Source organism: Rousettus aegyptiacus, unplaced genomic scaffold (genome assembly GCF_014176215.1).
Source record: "Rousettus aegyptiacus isolate mRouAeg1 unplaced genomic scaffold, mRouAeg1.p scaffold_m13_p_4, whole genome shotgun sequence".
In the NCBI taxonomy this organism is placed as follows: domain Eukaryota; kingdom Metazoa; phylum Chordata; class Mammalia; order Chiroptera; family Pteropodidae; genus Rousettus; species Rousettus aegyptiacus.
Genome location: NW_023416307.1, coordinates 129331003 through 129344612, shown reverse-complemented (window position 1 = coordinate 129344612; position 13610 = coordinate 129331003). Strand labels below are relative to the sequence as shown.

At 33.1% G+C, this 13610-nt stretch overlaps 1 protein-coding gene across 2 annotated transcripts in view; it reads right to left on the bottom strand.

Moving 5' to 3' along the window:
• Positions 1-13610, bottom strand: part of RYK (receptor like tyrosine kinase) — a 78032-nt gene that overhangs the window by 22869 nt on the left and 41553 nt on the right. The window contains exons 7-10 of one of the 2 annotated variants that reach the window (XM_016140216.2): positions 10618-10718; positions 7674-7799; positions 6324-6410; positions 2368-2437 (exon numbers count right to left, since the gene is read on the bottom strand). In XM_016140216.2, coding sequence (XP_015995702.2) covers positions 2368-2437; positions 6324-6410; positions 7674-7799; positions 10618-10718 — 384 coding nt within the window. Of the gene's footprint in view, positions 1-2367; positions 2438-6323; positions 6411-7673; positions 7809-10617; positions 10719-13610 lie in introns of both variants that reach the window. The other variant, XM_036218793.1, reaches the window with a different exon arrangement.

Below are 13610 nucleotides of genomic sequence, written 5' to 3'. Positions count from 1 at the left end.
ATGTGTGGTAAGCCTTAGCCCCCTTAAAGATGAAATGAACTGCTACAGTGAGTGAGAAGAATCATATACTTTCTATATATTGACAATGTGTTTTGCTCATTAGAAACTAGGAGTCCTGGTATCTTTTTGTAGCCAGGAAGAACAGTTAACCATGATCAATTTATAATCTGCCTTTAGAAGACTTTTCCAAATCACTGAATATCCAGTATCAAAATAACCCCAATTCAGTATGTCATCCCATTCTATCATCTAAGGGTATCCTGGGGCTGCTAAATCATCCTGGTAGGATATTGGAAAACCCTAGAGCTTAAAACCACATGAGAAAATGCTGCAAATGCTTGCTCTAAACATTTTTCAGCCAAAGCATCTTTTGGGCTACAGTGGATATAAAACTGGTTCTTGAGGAAATTATGGCTTTGTCTACATTAATCCCCGTTCCCTATTTCTGTGTTGAAGAGGTGCAGACCTTCTATCAGGATAAGAATACTAGCTAAGTACCAAAGTACTAGGTTAACATTAATACTAGTATTAAACACTTGCGGCTCTTCCTCCTAGAATCAGAATAATAGAACATCAAGCACTTCCAACAGTGTTAAAAATGACATTTCCAAGTGAACTGATCATTACTCAGTTCTTGTCTGGTTACCTTGAGGAAACAAAATATGTTTTCTCAAAAATAGAATCTAAAGGAGAAATTATCCATCCAGCCATCCATCCATTCCTCTGCAAATGAATTCTGTTCTTGGACGGAATGAGGCCAATGGAAAGTAACATTCTTAAACCACATGACTTTAACCTTTCTAAGGGACATCTTCAGCCTCTCAATACTGTGTGCTCAAGTTGTTCAAAGGTCCCTGGCTTTTTGATTTTCAATGAAACTAAAAAGTATATCTTATCATTACATAGTCAATGTTCCAAATGTATGAGAAAACTAATGAAACAATTGCTTCAGAATTTGTAAAAGTTTTTCTCCTCCAAAGAACATCTATGTTTCTTTCCCTTCTAACACTGAGAATTATCAAATTTTAATGTTTCCTTCAGCCTTGTTTACCCAGAAGCTAAGAGCGGTTTTAAGTTCAATCACAGCAAAAATATTTGTCTCCTTACTGTTTTCTTTTCTACCATCACAATGCCAAAAACCTGAGTTTCATTTTCATTGCCATTTTATTTATCTTACTATAGCTGCCTTCTTTTTAAGTGCTAAAATTTTTCAGAATATGAACCAAAGGGTAAACAAAATTCAAAAATAAAACTCTGTGCATAGTTATCCTATTTTTGAATAGAACTCAAGTAACTGCTCAAGGTACAGAGAAATTAAAAAGCAGGAATGCCTTCTGAATGTATCACTTTCCATCTTTTTTTGTTAATGAATCCATAAATATCTTCCAATAGGGATAGTCACTGTTCCATTTCTTAAACATGTGTGACCAAATTTTCAGTAGGCTACAAATTAAGCTAACTATATATGGTGCTTTAAAATCCAAAAAGAAACAAAAATGTTGCCCCAATATTGATACTGCTACACACTGTGATACTATATTTAAATCCCTTTTGGCTCAGAAGGTAGAAGATTATGTTATAACTCTGGGAAGTGGGCTAATATCAAGCTTTTGAAAATGCTCTTAATATAGAACTATAAATATTTTTTAAAAAATCATACTATGACCTAATGGTAAGAGATTGGTTAAATAAATGTGGTACATCCATTCAATAAATTACTATGTAGCCTTTTGAAATGTGGACATGAATTTATAGTAACTGACATGAAAAGTTAGATGTTGTTTTGTTATATCGAGGCATGTTTACTCTGTTAAAGATCATACTAGTACTGTGATTATATAGAAAAAATATCTTTTTAAAAAAATGCATGCTGAAAATGTATTGAAAGTGATGAAATGTCCAATTAATTTTAAAATATTTCTACACTCAGGTAGATATAGATAAACATATAGGTACACTTATGAATGGCAAAATGTTAACTAATGTTCAATTTAGGAGGTGGACTTATTCATGTTTATTATTCCCATCTAAAATATTCTCTATGTTTAAAACTTTCACTACAAATATTTTTTAGTATATGTATGTCAGTATCCTATTTTTTAAAGAGAAATATTCACATAAATATGTATAAATTTTTTCTCACTTAGCCATGATTACCCAGATGTGGGCATACATATTCTTCTTTATACTTTACTGTGTTTTTAAATGTTGTGCAATGAACATGCATTTCACTTTTATATTTGGGGAAAAAAATTGAGCCATTCCCAAAAGCTTTCAATTCAGAACACATCAGAATGTTCTTAAAATAAAAATGTAAACATACGTTGTTACCATGTTAACACTTAAATGCTGGGTTTTTCCTCTCACCTGTGATGAAGACCTCGTAGCTTACAACTTTCAGTGAGCATCATTGTCACCTGAATTTCAGAAGCTTGATCTATATAAAGAGACATTGTCTTGAATGATAATACTATAAATATGACAATCATATTTTCTGCTATTAGTAAACAATTATCTCAGAATATAAGGTAAATTTTCACTACAAGTCACAGATAATTCTAAACAGATCTAGCCTTACCTTATAGTAGGTACTATCTAATTGAATAGGTCAATATTAACAGAAGCTATTAGGATAATTTGATTACATAAAAATTAAAAATTAAGGTTCCATAAACAAAGTATAGAAAGTTAATAACAGACTGGAAAAATATCTGCAACACATAAGGCATATAAAAGCTATTTTCCTTCCTCTCCCACTTCTTTTAAGAGCTCACACAAATCACCAAGAAAAATATTGAAGAGGCACTTCTCCATTTTCATTACATAAATAGTATATTTTCATTATAAAATTAAAAATGAGTGTTACTTTTTAAAAAATTGTTTTAAGATATCGAAAACAAAATTGAGTATAGTATATCCTTAAAAACATTTTAAAAATCACTAATTTGTTTGCCAATAGTAAAAACAGTAATGATAATTTATAATGCTTTCGACCAATGCAATAAGAGGGAGAAAAAATATATAAAGATAGCCAACATCCACATCCTAGCTCTAACTAGTAAAATGTTGAACCAACAGTGAAATCCAGACCACTGAACTCAGGCAGTATGATTACAGGTCACATTCATTCCTTAGAAGTGGAGCTGTCAAAGCTGAGAAGTCACAAATTTCATTTACTTCCAACTCTAAAGGATGGAATCGCTCCCTCTCTCATTACTTGCTATTAGCACCCTCTTTCCGGACAGCTTAGTCAAGACTTCTGGAGGAATATCAAATGGACAAAAAGCAAAAGACTTACAACACCTGGTACTTCTTTGGAAAAGGTACTTCACACCAATGTTCAGTGGAATATACTCTAGTTGTCTAAAAACTGATTGACATTTGGAATCATTTAGTAAATGGGGAATGTGCCTTTATCGCTCTTTCTGTAATCTAAATAACTTTTAATAAAATTATAGCCAAGCCTATTTAGGGGCTGGTAGGATCATTTTAGAATTGAAAACTAGTAAGGTAATGAACCTTACCAACTGAAGTTCACACCCAATTGGTAAGAGTTCACTTTCCCAGCAACTGGTATAAAGATCCAAGTAAAACAGGTAATTTCAGAATGTGTTGTTTCATGCATAATATTTTTCAAGTTCTTAACTTAGATAAGCATGTTCTATTATATTTGCACTGGATGATGATCTAAGAAAACTTTGAAATAGAGAAAAAAATAATTTTATCTATTTAGTAAGAAAAAAAATCATTTTCTGGATTCCTTTCCCAATCTAGTCCTAGTCTTTTAATTTTAAATACTGAAAGGTCTATCTTGAAACTATATATTTGAAAAGAATTCTTTAAAATAATTTGCATTTTAATAGTTACAAAAAATAATAAAAATAAAAAAACACATTCTCAAGTTATAAAAATTAGCTATTAAAGAAAATAAGAACTTAATACCAATAATCTTAAATTAATTTTATGAAATTCAATGTCACAATAGTCATTGTGCAAAATTTAAATTCCTAAAATCAATCTCTGGAAATTTATATTGAAATATCTATTAAGTGTGCAAAATTATGAATTTTTTAAAGAAGCTAAACTCCAATTTTCTGCTTATGCCTAAAAATAAAGGTCAATGACCTTTTAAAAACATAATTTTTGAGCCACAATGTATAGTGGAAAGGGCTTGAGTTTTGGGGATGTGCAATCTGGGATTTGTACCTCTGCCCATTATTTTTGTCTGTGTAACCACGCACAAGTCTCCTGTCCTGTCTCAATTACCATTTAAAACTAAGAGGGTCCTGAAAAACGTGTACCTTAGAGAACTAGATAAGGATCAGTAAAGACAACAAATTCTGCACAAATCAGTTGTGTATTTTGAGCGCCCTCAATATATGCTACTTGTTACCGTTTTATAACAAAAGGACAAATATAAAAATGTTTTCAAGCATTAAAAAAGTATTTTTTTGCATTTTAAGTGGCACTTCTAATTGTGTAGCATTTAAAAAGCATACAGGTTTGTGAAAAGAAAGTTGTTACCTCTACATAACTTCAATTAAAAGAATAAAAATAACATTCCAAAAGAATAAATCTCAGAGATAATTATGCGGAGTAATCTAATAACTCAGAGGCAAGGACTATGGTCAATGCAGTTCCTCTCTGTTTCCCAAGCAAACCATGACCACATCTTGGCTGAGGACTCACTGTGCTTTCTCTTGTTTCCGTCTGGCTTATAGTGGTAATGCGTAGAAACAAGCAAGTGACTCCAAATTCAAGTGTATACGGAAAGAGGAATCTTATCTTGTAAAACAGTCCTGGTATCCACATTGTGTTTTCTTATCACTATTATTTCCTTCTTTCCCCCCTTCCACCCCGAAATCAAAGCAATTCTGTACAGAAATCTCTTTTGTTAATTCAAGATTCATACAGAACAAATTAATAATAGCCCAGTTCTAAATTGTCCATAGAATATTTACAAACCCCAGAAGAAATATTAGAAGGGGAAATGTTTTCTTTAAAAAGAAAAAAAAGAAAGTGCAACAAAAGGTAACGATTATCAAACTAAGGTTTAAATTTACATTTATAAAGAGTAATATTTAGAATAACCTTCAAAACCAGTCAGAAAATACAGTGAGACCTAACTTAAATATTAACTTTTGAAACTGTTTTGGGGCTAGGAGAGGTAGGTGAATAAAATAAATACTAAATGGTATAGTAACTCAAAACACTTTAGGAAAAAAGGTGTGTATGTGTGTCTGTCTGTAGCACCCTTAAACAACTTTTCCTAAATTAAAAGAAATCAAATTCTAAAAAATTTGTTACATTAGTACAAACCAACTTTTTAGAAAAAATAAACATAAATCCTTCACACTTTCTATGAATTTCTAAGTAAATTTAGAAGTTCTTATAAATTAACTTTGTAAACGTCATAAAATTTTCACCTCCTACTCATAAAACTGAATTTAATTTTGTCTTCAATTTCTGTATTCAAAATACTAAATGTTTTTCCAAAATTTACATCTTGTCATCCTAACCTATCTCGGATATTAAGCACCCTGTAAATTACCTCTTTTAGGAAATAAGCCACATATAAATAATACCCTAGTATATTTTGATAAGGAATCTCTAGCTTGAAAATTTATATAAATCAATAAGCAAAAAATTAGGTATCACATTTCTCCAAAAGGTATGTAAATGAAAATAGGTGCCCTCTTCATAAAAATGTAAACTAGTGCTACCTTTCAGGAAACAATCTGGCAACATCTATCAAAATTTTAAATGTAAACACTACTTGAGGGCAGCAATTCCATCTACGGCTATACCTCCAAAGTTATACCAAGAAATACACACACACAGATATTTTCAGCAGCACTATGAGTAATAGCAAAAAAAAGAAGCAGGAGTAGGAAGAATATAAACAATGGCTATTCACATAAGGTGCAGTGGGCCTGGGGGTCATTTTTTTTTCCTTAACAGTCCTCAGTATTGGAGGAGGTTGCAGAGAGAGAAAATAACACGTATTTTGGGGAGGAAAAAAAGAATTTTAATGTATGAAAAACACAATATTAGATAGAGCAACAATGAAGTCAAGTGGATAAAATTTAACCTGAAGCCTGAATAATACTTAATCAATGTTTAATGTCTTAATTTCTTAGACTTCTATTTTCTATACCTTAACAAGAAGAATCAAATATCCTTAAAAGTCTCCATATGAGCTAAATTAACATGAACTTATTTAAAGGTCTGGCACACACTCAGAATTTGAGGCAGATTTTGCTGGCATGAGCTACTTAAGCAGGAAAGCATTATGAATATAGTATGGGAGAAAAAAATCTTACCTTTAACTGTTTTTACAAATACTTGTTTTTCTTTATTTGGATCTTTTTCATCTACTAAAATCCCATGGAAAATACGCCCAAAAGTACCTATGAGAAAAAAAATTAATGAGATCATAAATAACCTTCATAAAATTATAAATACAAAACTTTCTAGCATAATAAACCTTTAAACAAACATAACAAGAATATATATAATTAACATTACTCTAGCTCTAGAGTAAAAAGACCCAAATCTTTGTTTTTCAATATTAGAGGTTCTTGGTAAATATGAAAATATCTTGCTTTTAGAAATTTCTCATAAGTATATGAGAATTCTTTCTGAATTATCCCAAATAAACTATGGGATATATCCAAGAGCACTGGAGCTCAGTAACAGGCCATCCACAGAGGTATTTATGAATTTCTAGGCTTAACCTTAGAGCAACGAAAAAGAAGAGAAATGAACTATCCTCATTCATTCAAAAACAGACATAAGAGATCTGTTTCTGTTCATTAAAATTGGCTACTGGGGACTGTTCAAGCCCCTCACTTAGCTGTGACTGAGCTACAAGCAAAACCAACAGATAAATTCAGATGATACACATGCATCCAAAACTTTCCCCACTGAATTATGGAAGGCAGAAAAAGTACATCTCTATTTAACAACTTGAAGAGCTCAATGAAATATTTTATTATTAATTTCTGCCTTCATCTTCCAGCATCTCCCCAGTCAATACCCTAAAACTCAAAAAAGAAAACAAGGACCAGCAAGTGGGGAGAGAAAAGGCACTAATACGTATCAAACACCTACCATGTGCTAGTTCATTTAATGTGTATCATTTCACCTAACTTCATTATAGTGTAAGAGTAAACAATGTAGTCCAAATTTACAGAAGAGGAAACGGGACATAAAGACATTAAGTGATTTCTCCGAAGTCATACAGGTAGTAAACCATGGGACTGAGATTGGAACTCTGATTTAACTCCAAAGCCCATACACACTCCTTCTGCTAGAACCCCTACGCTATGTGTCACAGAGAAAATTACTTAAGAATTTTTTGAAGAGGCCTGCTAGGTAGTGATCATCTTTAAAGAAGAACTAAATAGAAAATACACTTTAAAGGTAACAAATACCAACACATATGCTTTAATATACTCAAAAATCAAGAATTGCACCAAAGCTGTATTAAGACAAATTAAAGATATCAAGACAGGGAAAATGAATATCAGTTTTATAAAGGAAATAAACTGTGCATTGCTTTCTATCGTGAGGCACAAAATGAGATAAAATTCTCAAAATTTGAAACAAAAAATTTTTACAGTGCTAACATTACATCTTCCTTGGAGACTTGATTCTGAGATAACAAATACCTTCTTGGAGTACATCTTTTAGGGTTATCCTCTCCCTGGATATTGCTATATCCTTCACCTTGGCTTTGGCCTCCAAAAGAGTTACACTTCTTAAGTCGTTCTTCTCTATCCGCAAGGTAGGATAACCTGAGGAGCCAACAAAGCCAAACCAAGAAATATAAATACCCTTATTATGGCATGGGGTCAACTAGTTCAGTTACAACATCAGGAGTCAAGTCATAGGAATGAATGACTGTCAAAATCATAAGAGGAAAAAAAGCACACACATGAACAGGGAGAAATTTCTTATGAAGGCCACACTAAATTTTAAAGAAAGACTTTTCCTACCCCAAAATCTTAAAATGCAGAATTAAAATAAGAAACACTAAAATAATATCACATTACCACCACTTCAACTGAAAGAAATGAAACAAGCTTTGATTCATAGAATTCATTTAATCCCTCTTCTGGACTGTTTTTCTCTCAAAATGAAGAGAGATTTGTAAAAATATGTAACAAGATATATAATCAATTTAATCATTCTGACATTCATATAGCCTAGTCATTACATTGTGAAATTCATATTTGTTTTTCAGTTTCCTTAACTTCCATTCATTTTTAACACAATGACAGCACAAACAAAATTTCTAGCTACGAACTAAAATTTTCATTCCAAGGAAAAAAGAATAAATAGAAAATCCTGTTTAGCAAATGGAAATTGGAATGGCATCTCTAATGATTTAGTTGCTTTGGTAGATATTGGAAAGAAAAATCCCTGTAGAATTAGTAGACCTAGACAATAATCATCAAATGCCTGCTAGAAGAACTACATGAAAGGGTTTGGGGACCTTTACAACACATGGGTTTGGCTGACAATACCTTATTCCACTGATCAGCAGCTTGGCCATGATATGTCTAGCGGTATGAGTATATGTATTTGTGTATGTTTATTCCCTCCTGGAGTCCTGTGAGTTTCTTGGCTCTGTAGTCTGGTATGTTTTGTTATTTTGAAAAATTCTTAGTCATTATGTCTTCAATATTTTTCTGCTCATTTCTTTTTTATTTATAAACAAATGTATTTCAATTGAGTTTTTAAAAAGTGTTTTTATTATACATAATATATAAATAATTACCCACTTAAGGTAATGTCCACAAAAACAAGAAAATTTCTTATGATGGTAACTAAAAAAGTGTTTTCATAAATAAATGTGTTTCCACTTTTTTAAAAAAAGTATTTTGCTTTTAGCATATATAATAACTGAATTATCTACCTCTTTAAAGGTATAGTCAGGATTACAAATTGACTCTAATGAGCAAAACTTAACATCTAAAGATTAAAAGCAATGATGTGATTACGATGAATAGTCTCTGGACTACTTACATATCATATTTTCTGAAGAGTATATATTTTTCTTTTGTTGGTGGTGATGGTAACTACTGTTAGAATTTCTTTTTATTTCTTTTAACCTAGAGCGCTCCTTCTTCCCCTTTCCTTTTCCTTGCCACTGTCTTATTAAAGAAACCAGGTCAATCATCCTGGAGAATATTTGGCATCTGCTTCTTCGAGTATCATTTAATTTCTCCTTCTATCCCTACATTACCTATAAACTGTAAATCAGTTCTATAGCCTTCATTCGATCCAGGTTAACTCTTAGAGGAGGATGGTGAAACAACACTCCATGAGTACATCACATCTAGGAATACGAAATAATTAGCCGTCCTAATTCTTGAGATGCTAAGTTTCATTAGTGGATCCAGGCGGTATAGTTCCCATTTCTCTTTATTTGCAGGGTTTTAAATAATGATAATCTTTTCCTGAACCAAGTATTTCATTAGGGGTTGCAAACAGATTTTCTAATTCTACCTTTCCTTCTTTATTTATTAGTTGGGGTTCTTCTGCAAAGAAACATTTTGCCTCATCAACCAACACTATCTGGTTACTCTGAAATGTAGTTCATGTAGCCAGTTGTCAGAGTAAGGTATTCCTGGTGCCTCAGTCACTTCTCGTAATAATCAAATTTTTTAAAAGTATCGTTACAAACTCACGGACTTTTATACATTTTATGTTACAATCCATTGAAGTCATTATTTTCTTAGATGCTCTAATGGTCCCACATTGGGAGCTCTCCAAGTCTTTAATAGGTTCCCTGGTTTCCGGCTCAGCCACATGTCCCAGGTTTATCTGTACTTTCCCGACCCAGTCCTAGAATTATCCATTTCTCCAAAGAATCCTGGTTCTTTGTCATGGAAAACAGTATTGAAAGACCGTAACACAGCATTGGGTAAAGAATGGATATTCTTGATATTAGTTTACTAAAGAGCCCAAGGATGGTAATGGTTAACTGCCTAAAAGAACCTAATTAATCAATGGCATTACTCAGGGTGACCCACTGTCTATCCTGCTAATTATGTTGTTTCTTATTTGTAAGGTGAATGATTCCTCATTACGTATAAATTGTACTCTAAGAATGATTATTTTCTCCTAAACATCTACATGTTAAAGTATAAAAACTTTCATCAAAACCCTGTTCAAAAAAAAGGGAATAAGTTCATCCCATGCTCTCAATTCTGATGGCAGCTAGTATCCTATTATGATTAGAAAACACTGTAAAGTTCTTACCCTAGCCCATAAGACCATCGAACAATTCCTTAAAATCCAAGTCTGTCAACATGCAGTTCAATGGCTTATTCTAACTATCTGAAAACTTTCCTTCTGAATTTATACAGAAGGGATTCCATAGCCCTTTTTATATAATTAGTCTATGGAAATCTCCACAAAATTGAATCTAGTAATTAAACTTAAAATTGATTTTTAATACCCTAATTTTAGAATGTTTCATTCAGTGCTCTAGAAAGCAAAAGTTGAATATCAAGCCTAATTCTGCACTCGATAAATATTATGTACATAGTATGATACACATAGACCACTTCAGTAAACCACCTTTAGAATTAAATTAACTCTTACTGGTAATAGGAGTTGCATTGTTGGGTGTATCAGCTCGCAGATACTGAGTCGTCTGGGTAGATGGCTGAGATAGCCCTTGGGAACTACTGCTGGCACTGATGCTGCAAACAATTATTAAAAGAGAAATATTTGGCAAGTTAGCTTCAAAGAGAAATTTGCTCCTTCCATACATACAAAAATACATGCAGACACTACAACCAGCTTAAAGTCCCAATGGAGATCACAATACATGGATCGCCATCACAAATGTTCCATATGGAAATTTTTAATCTATCTCATAATGTAAAGCTATTTTTTCCCCTTTCTATCTCAATAATCATCAAGTAGGTTCATTTTATCAAAGTCATTCAGGAATGTAGGTACTAGTTCTCAGATACCATAGGTAGTAAAGTTCTGAACTTCACACAACTATACATTAAAGAACTATCAAGTCTCTCTTAGGAAAAGGGCCCATACCATTCAATTGGATTGCTTTTAAGAAAAAGAACAGAAAGACAAGTCTCTTTTAATGATGGTCCAAAATCAAATGGCACACAGATGAGGGAATAACTAAGCATTTACAAATGATTATTACTAATTATTTTTATTATTACTAATATTATGCATCCTCAATCCTTAGAATGACAAGGAACAACAGGGATCCTGTTTCTGGAGTTCTGAGTACTATTCAAAGATTGCACTGGAAATCAGAGTTCTTAAAAGTCCAGAATTCAAAAATGGGGAGGGAAATGAAACATTACCCTTCCTACAGGGGTAAAACAGAAAACTTTAATTTACTTACCCATAACATAGGATTTAAAAAAACCTACCTCACAGGATTTTTGTGAGGCTCAAGTTGTATAATAACATACGTGAAAGTACTACTTAAATACCCTGCAATCGATAAACATTGATGGTAGAATACATAGACCCCAAATTATTTACTATTGTGTTTCTCTCCAATACTTGAACAGTAGGTGGCACTCTTGTACCACCTCAAAATTCTTGAAAAGACTGTGGACATACAAAAAGATGTTATGAGTATGTCTGAGTCAATTTTTCACTTGTTCAACAGATATTTAGTGGGTTCCTACAATAAGCAAAGCACTGTTAAGTGGTAAGGACAAACCTTTTAAACCCCAGACATACTGCTGAGAAGGGAGCAGTCAGGGATCTACACTGACAACTATTAAAACCACTATCTACACAGCTACGTTACATGAGGTAGAAAATGAAAATGCACATTTGCTAGCACTTAACAGTTTAAAACCAGTCTAAATAAATTATCTTATTTGATTTTAATAAGTAATTAAGAATAGTTATGGAGATATTAACTCTGTTTTAGAGTTGAAGTTAGAAGTTAGGGCAAAGATGACCATTTTCCTTCAGAGAATTTATTACAATTTGTATTTCTTTGTTTTTCTGTGTAACTCATTCATTCATTCATTCAACAAATATTTATTAAGTGTATACTACATGCCAGATACTGTGTTGGGTGCTGGGGATACAGTAGTGAACGTAACAGACAAAGCACCCCTACTCTCATGAAACCTACATTCCGGCAGGGATGGTGAAGGCAGTCCTTCTTCCTCAGCCAGTGACTGGGACAGTGGACACCAGTGGGCCAAACTGAGCCTCAGTGAAAGCTCAATGAATAATTATTGAATCAATCAACAAACAGGAAACTATACTTCCTAGGGGGGTGGGGAGGACAAAAACCAGACAATGGTTGCTTCTGACATGATCTGGTGATATGTAATGAAAGAGACAAAGAATCATTGGTATAACAAAATGGTTTTTTGCTTCTCTCTAGTCATTCTTCACCCAACAAATTCTTCATTCAACATTCATTTAACTGATGATACCTGTTAGGCACTGGATATAAAAACAATTAAAAGGAAATAAAGGGGACCTTGTCACCAGTAAGGGTGAGGGTTGTGGGGTAATGGAAATAAAGTAAAATGAAGATATTGCCAAATAACAAGTTCAAGCATGCCATAAATGAGGAATGAACTATTCTACAGTTATGAACTAATAGGGAAAGACTACAGTGGGGAGAGGGTGCAGATCAATCCCTCTGTGGAAGGACTGTAGAGAGAATAGGGAAAGAAGCTCTGCCTCTCCAGGACAGACTCACCTGGCATAAAAGAGAGTTTGAAAACATAACCTTATGGTATCAGGAGATGGACAGCCACATACATGGCATCCGACTGCTCCTGGCAGGAGCACATCTCAGGCAGTTTTATCCTCTGCCTCTTAAAAAGTTCTGTGTATAACAGGACTCTAGCTCCTGAATACTTGGAATGGAAGAACTCTCTCCCATCCCTGTCCGAGGAATTCCATGGAGCTACAGATTCCATTAAACCTCACAGGGATGTTATGAGAATTAAGGGACTTAATGGATGTAAAACATATGGAATAGTGCCTGGCATACAGCGAGTACCTTACATAATTACAATACTGAGTCATTAAAATACAGCTATTACAATAATGAGTCTCTCCTGCTGCTCTACCCTGTTCCCAGTAGGGCAATCCTAGTAAAGTTATTCTCTTTAAGCCTGTTCTTCATCTTTAAAACAAGTACAATATCATACCCATAAGTAGCTGTGAGTATCAAATAAAATAATACAGGTAAAGGGCTTAGTATAGTACCAGTAAACAATAAACAGTCAACGAAATGGTAGCCATAGTTATCTCAGTGGTCTCCATGCAGAGAGAAACAGCAAATGTCTCTTAGATGGTATTAAATTACTGGATGGGAATTTTCTAGTCACCACTGTCAGCTTGCCTGACATATAATAAATAATGGCTAATAGAAAAGGAAAGAGCTAAAGAAGAAATTAGTCCATCACTATTAGCACACTGTACCTCTCTGAAAACAAAAATCATAATAATGGCACTTAATATATGCAGGACTGTGTTCTAAGAGCTTAAGGTATATTTCACTAAAACTTCACAACATCCCTAATAAGTATGTGTCATTATTATCTCTGCTTCATAGATGAGAAAAACTA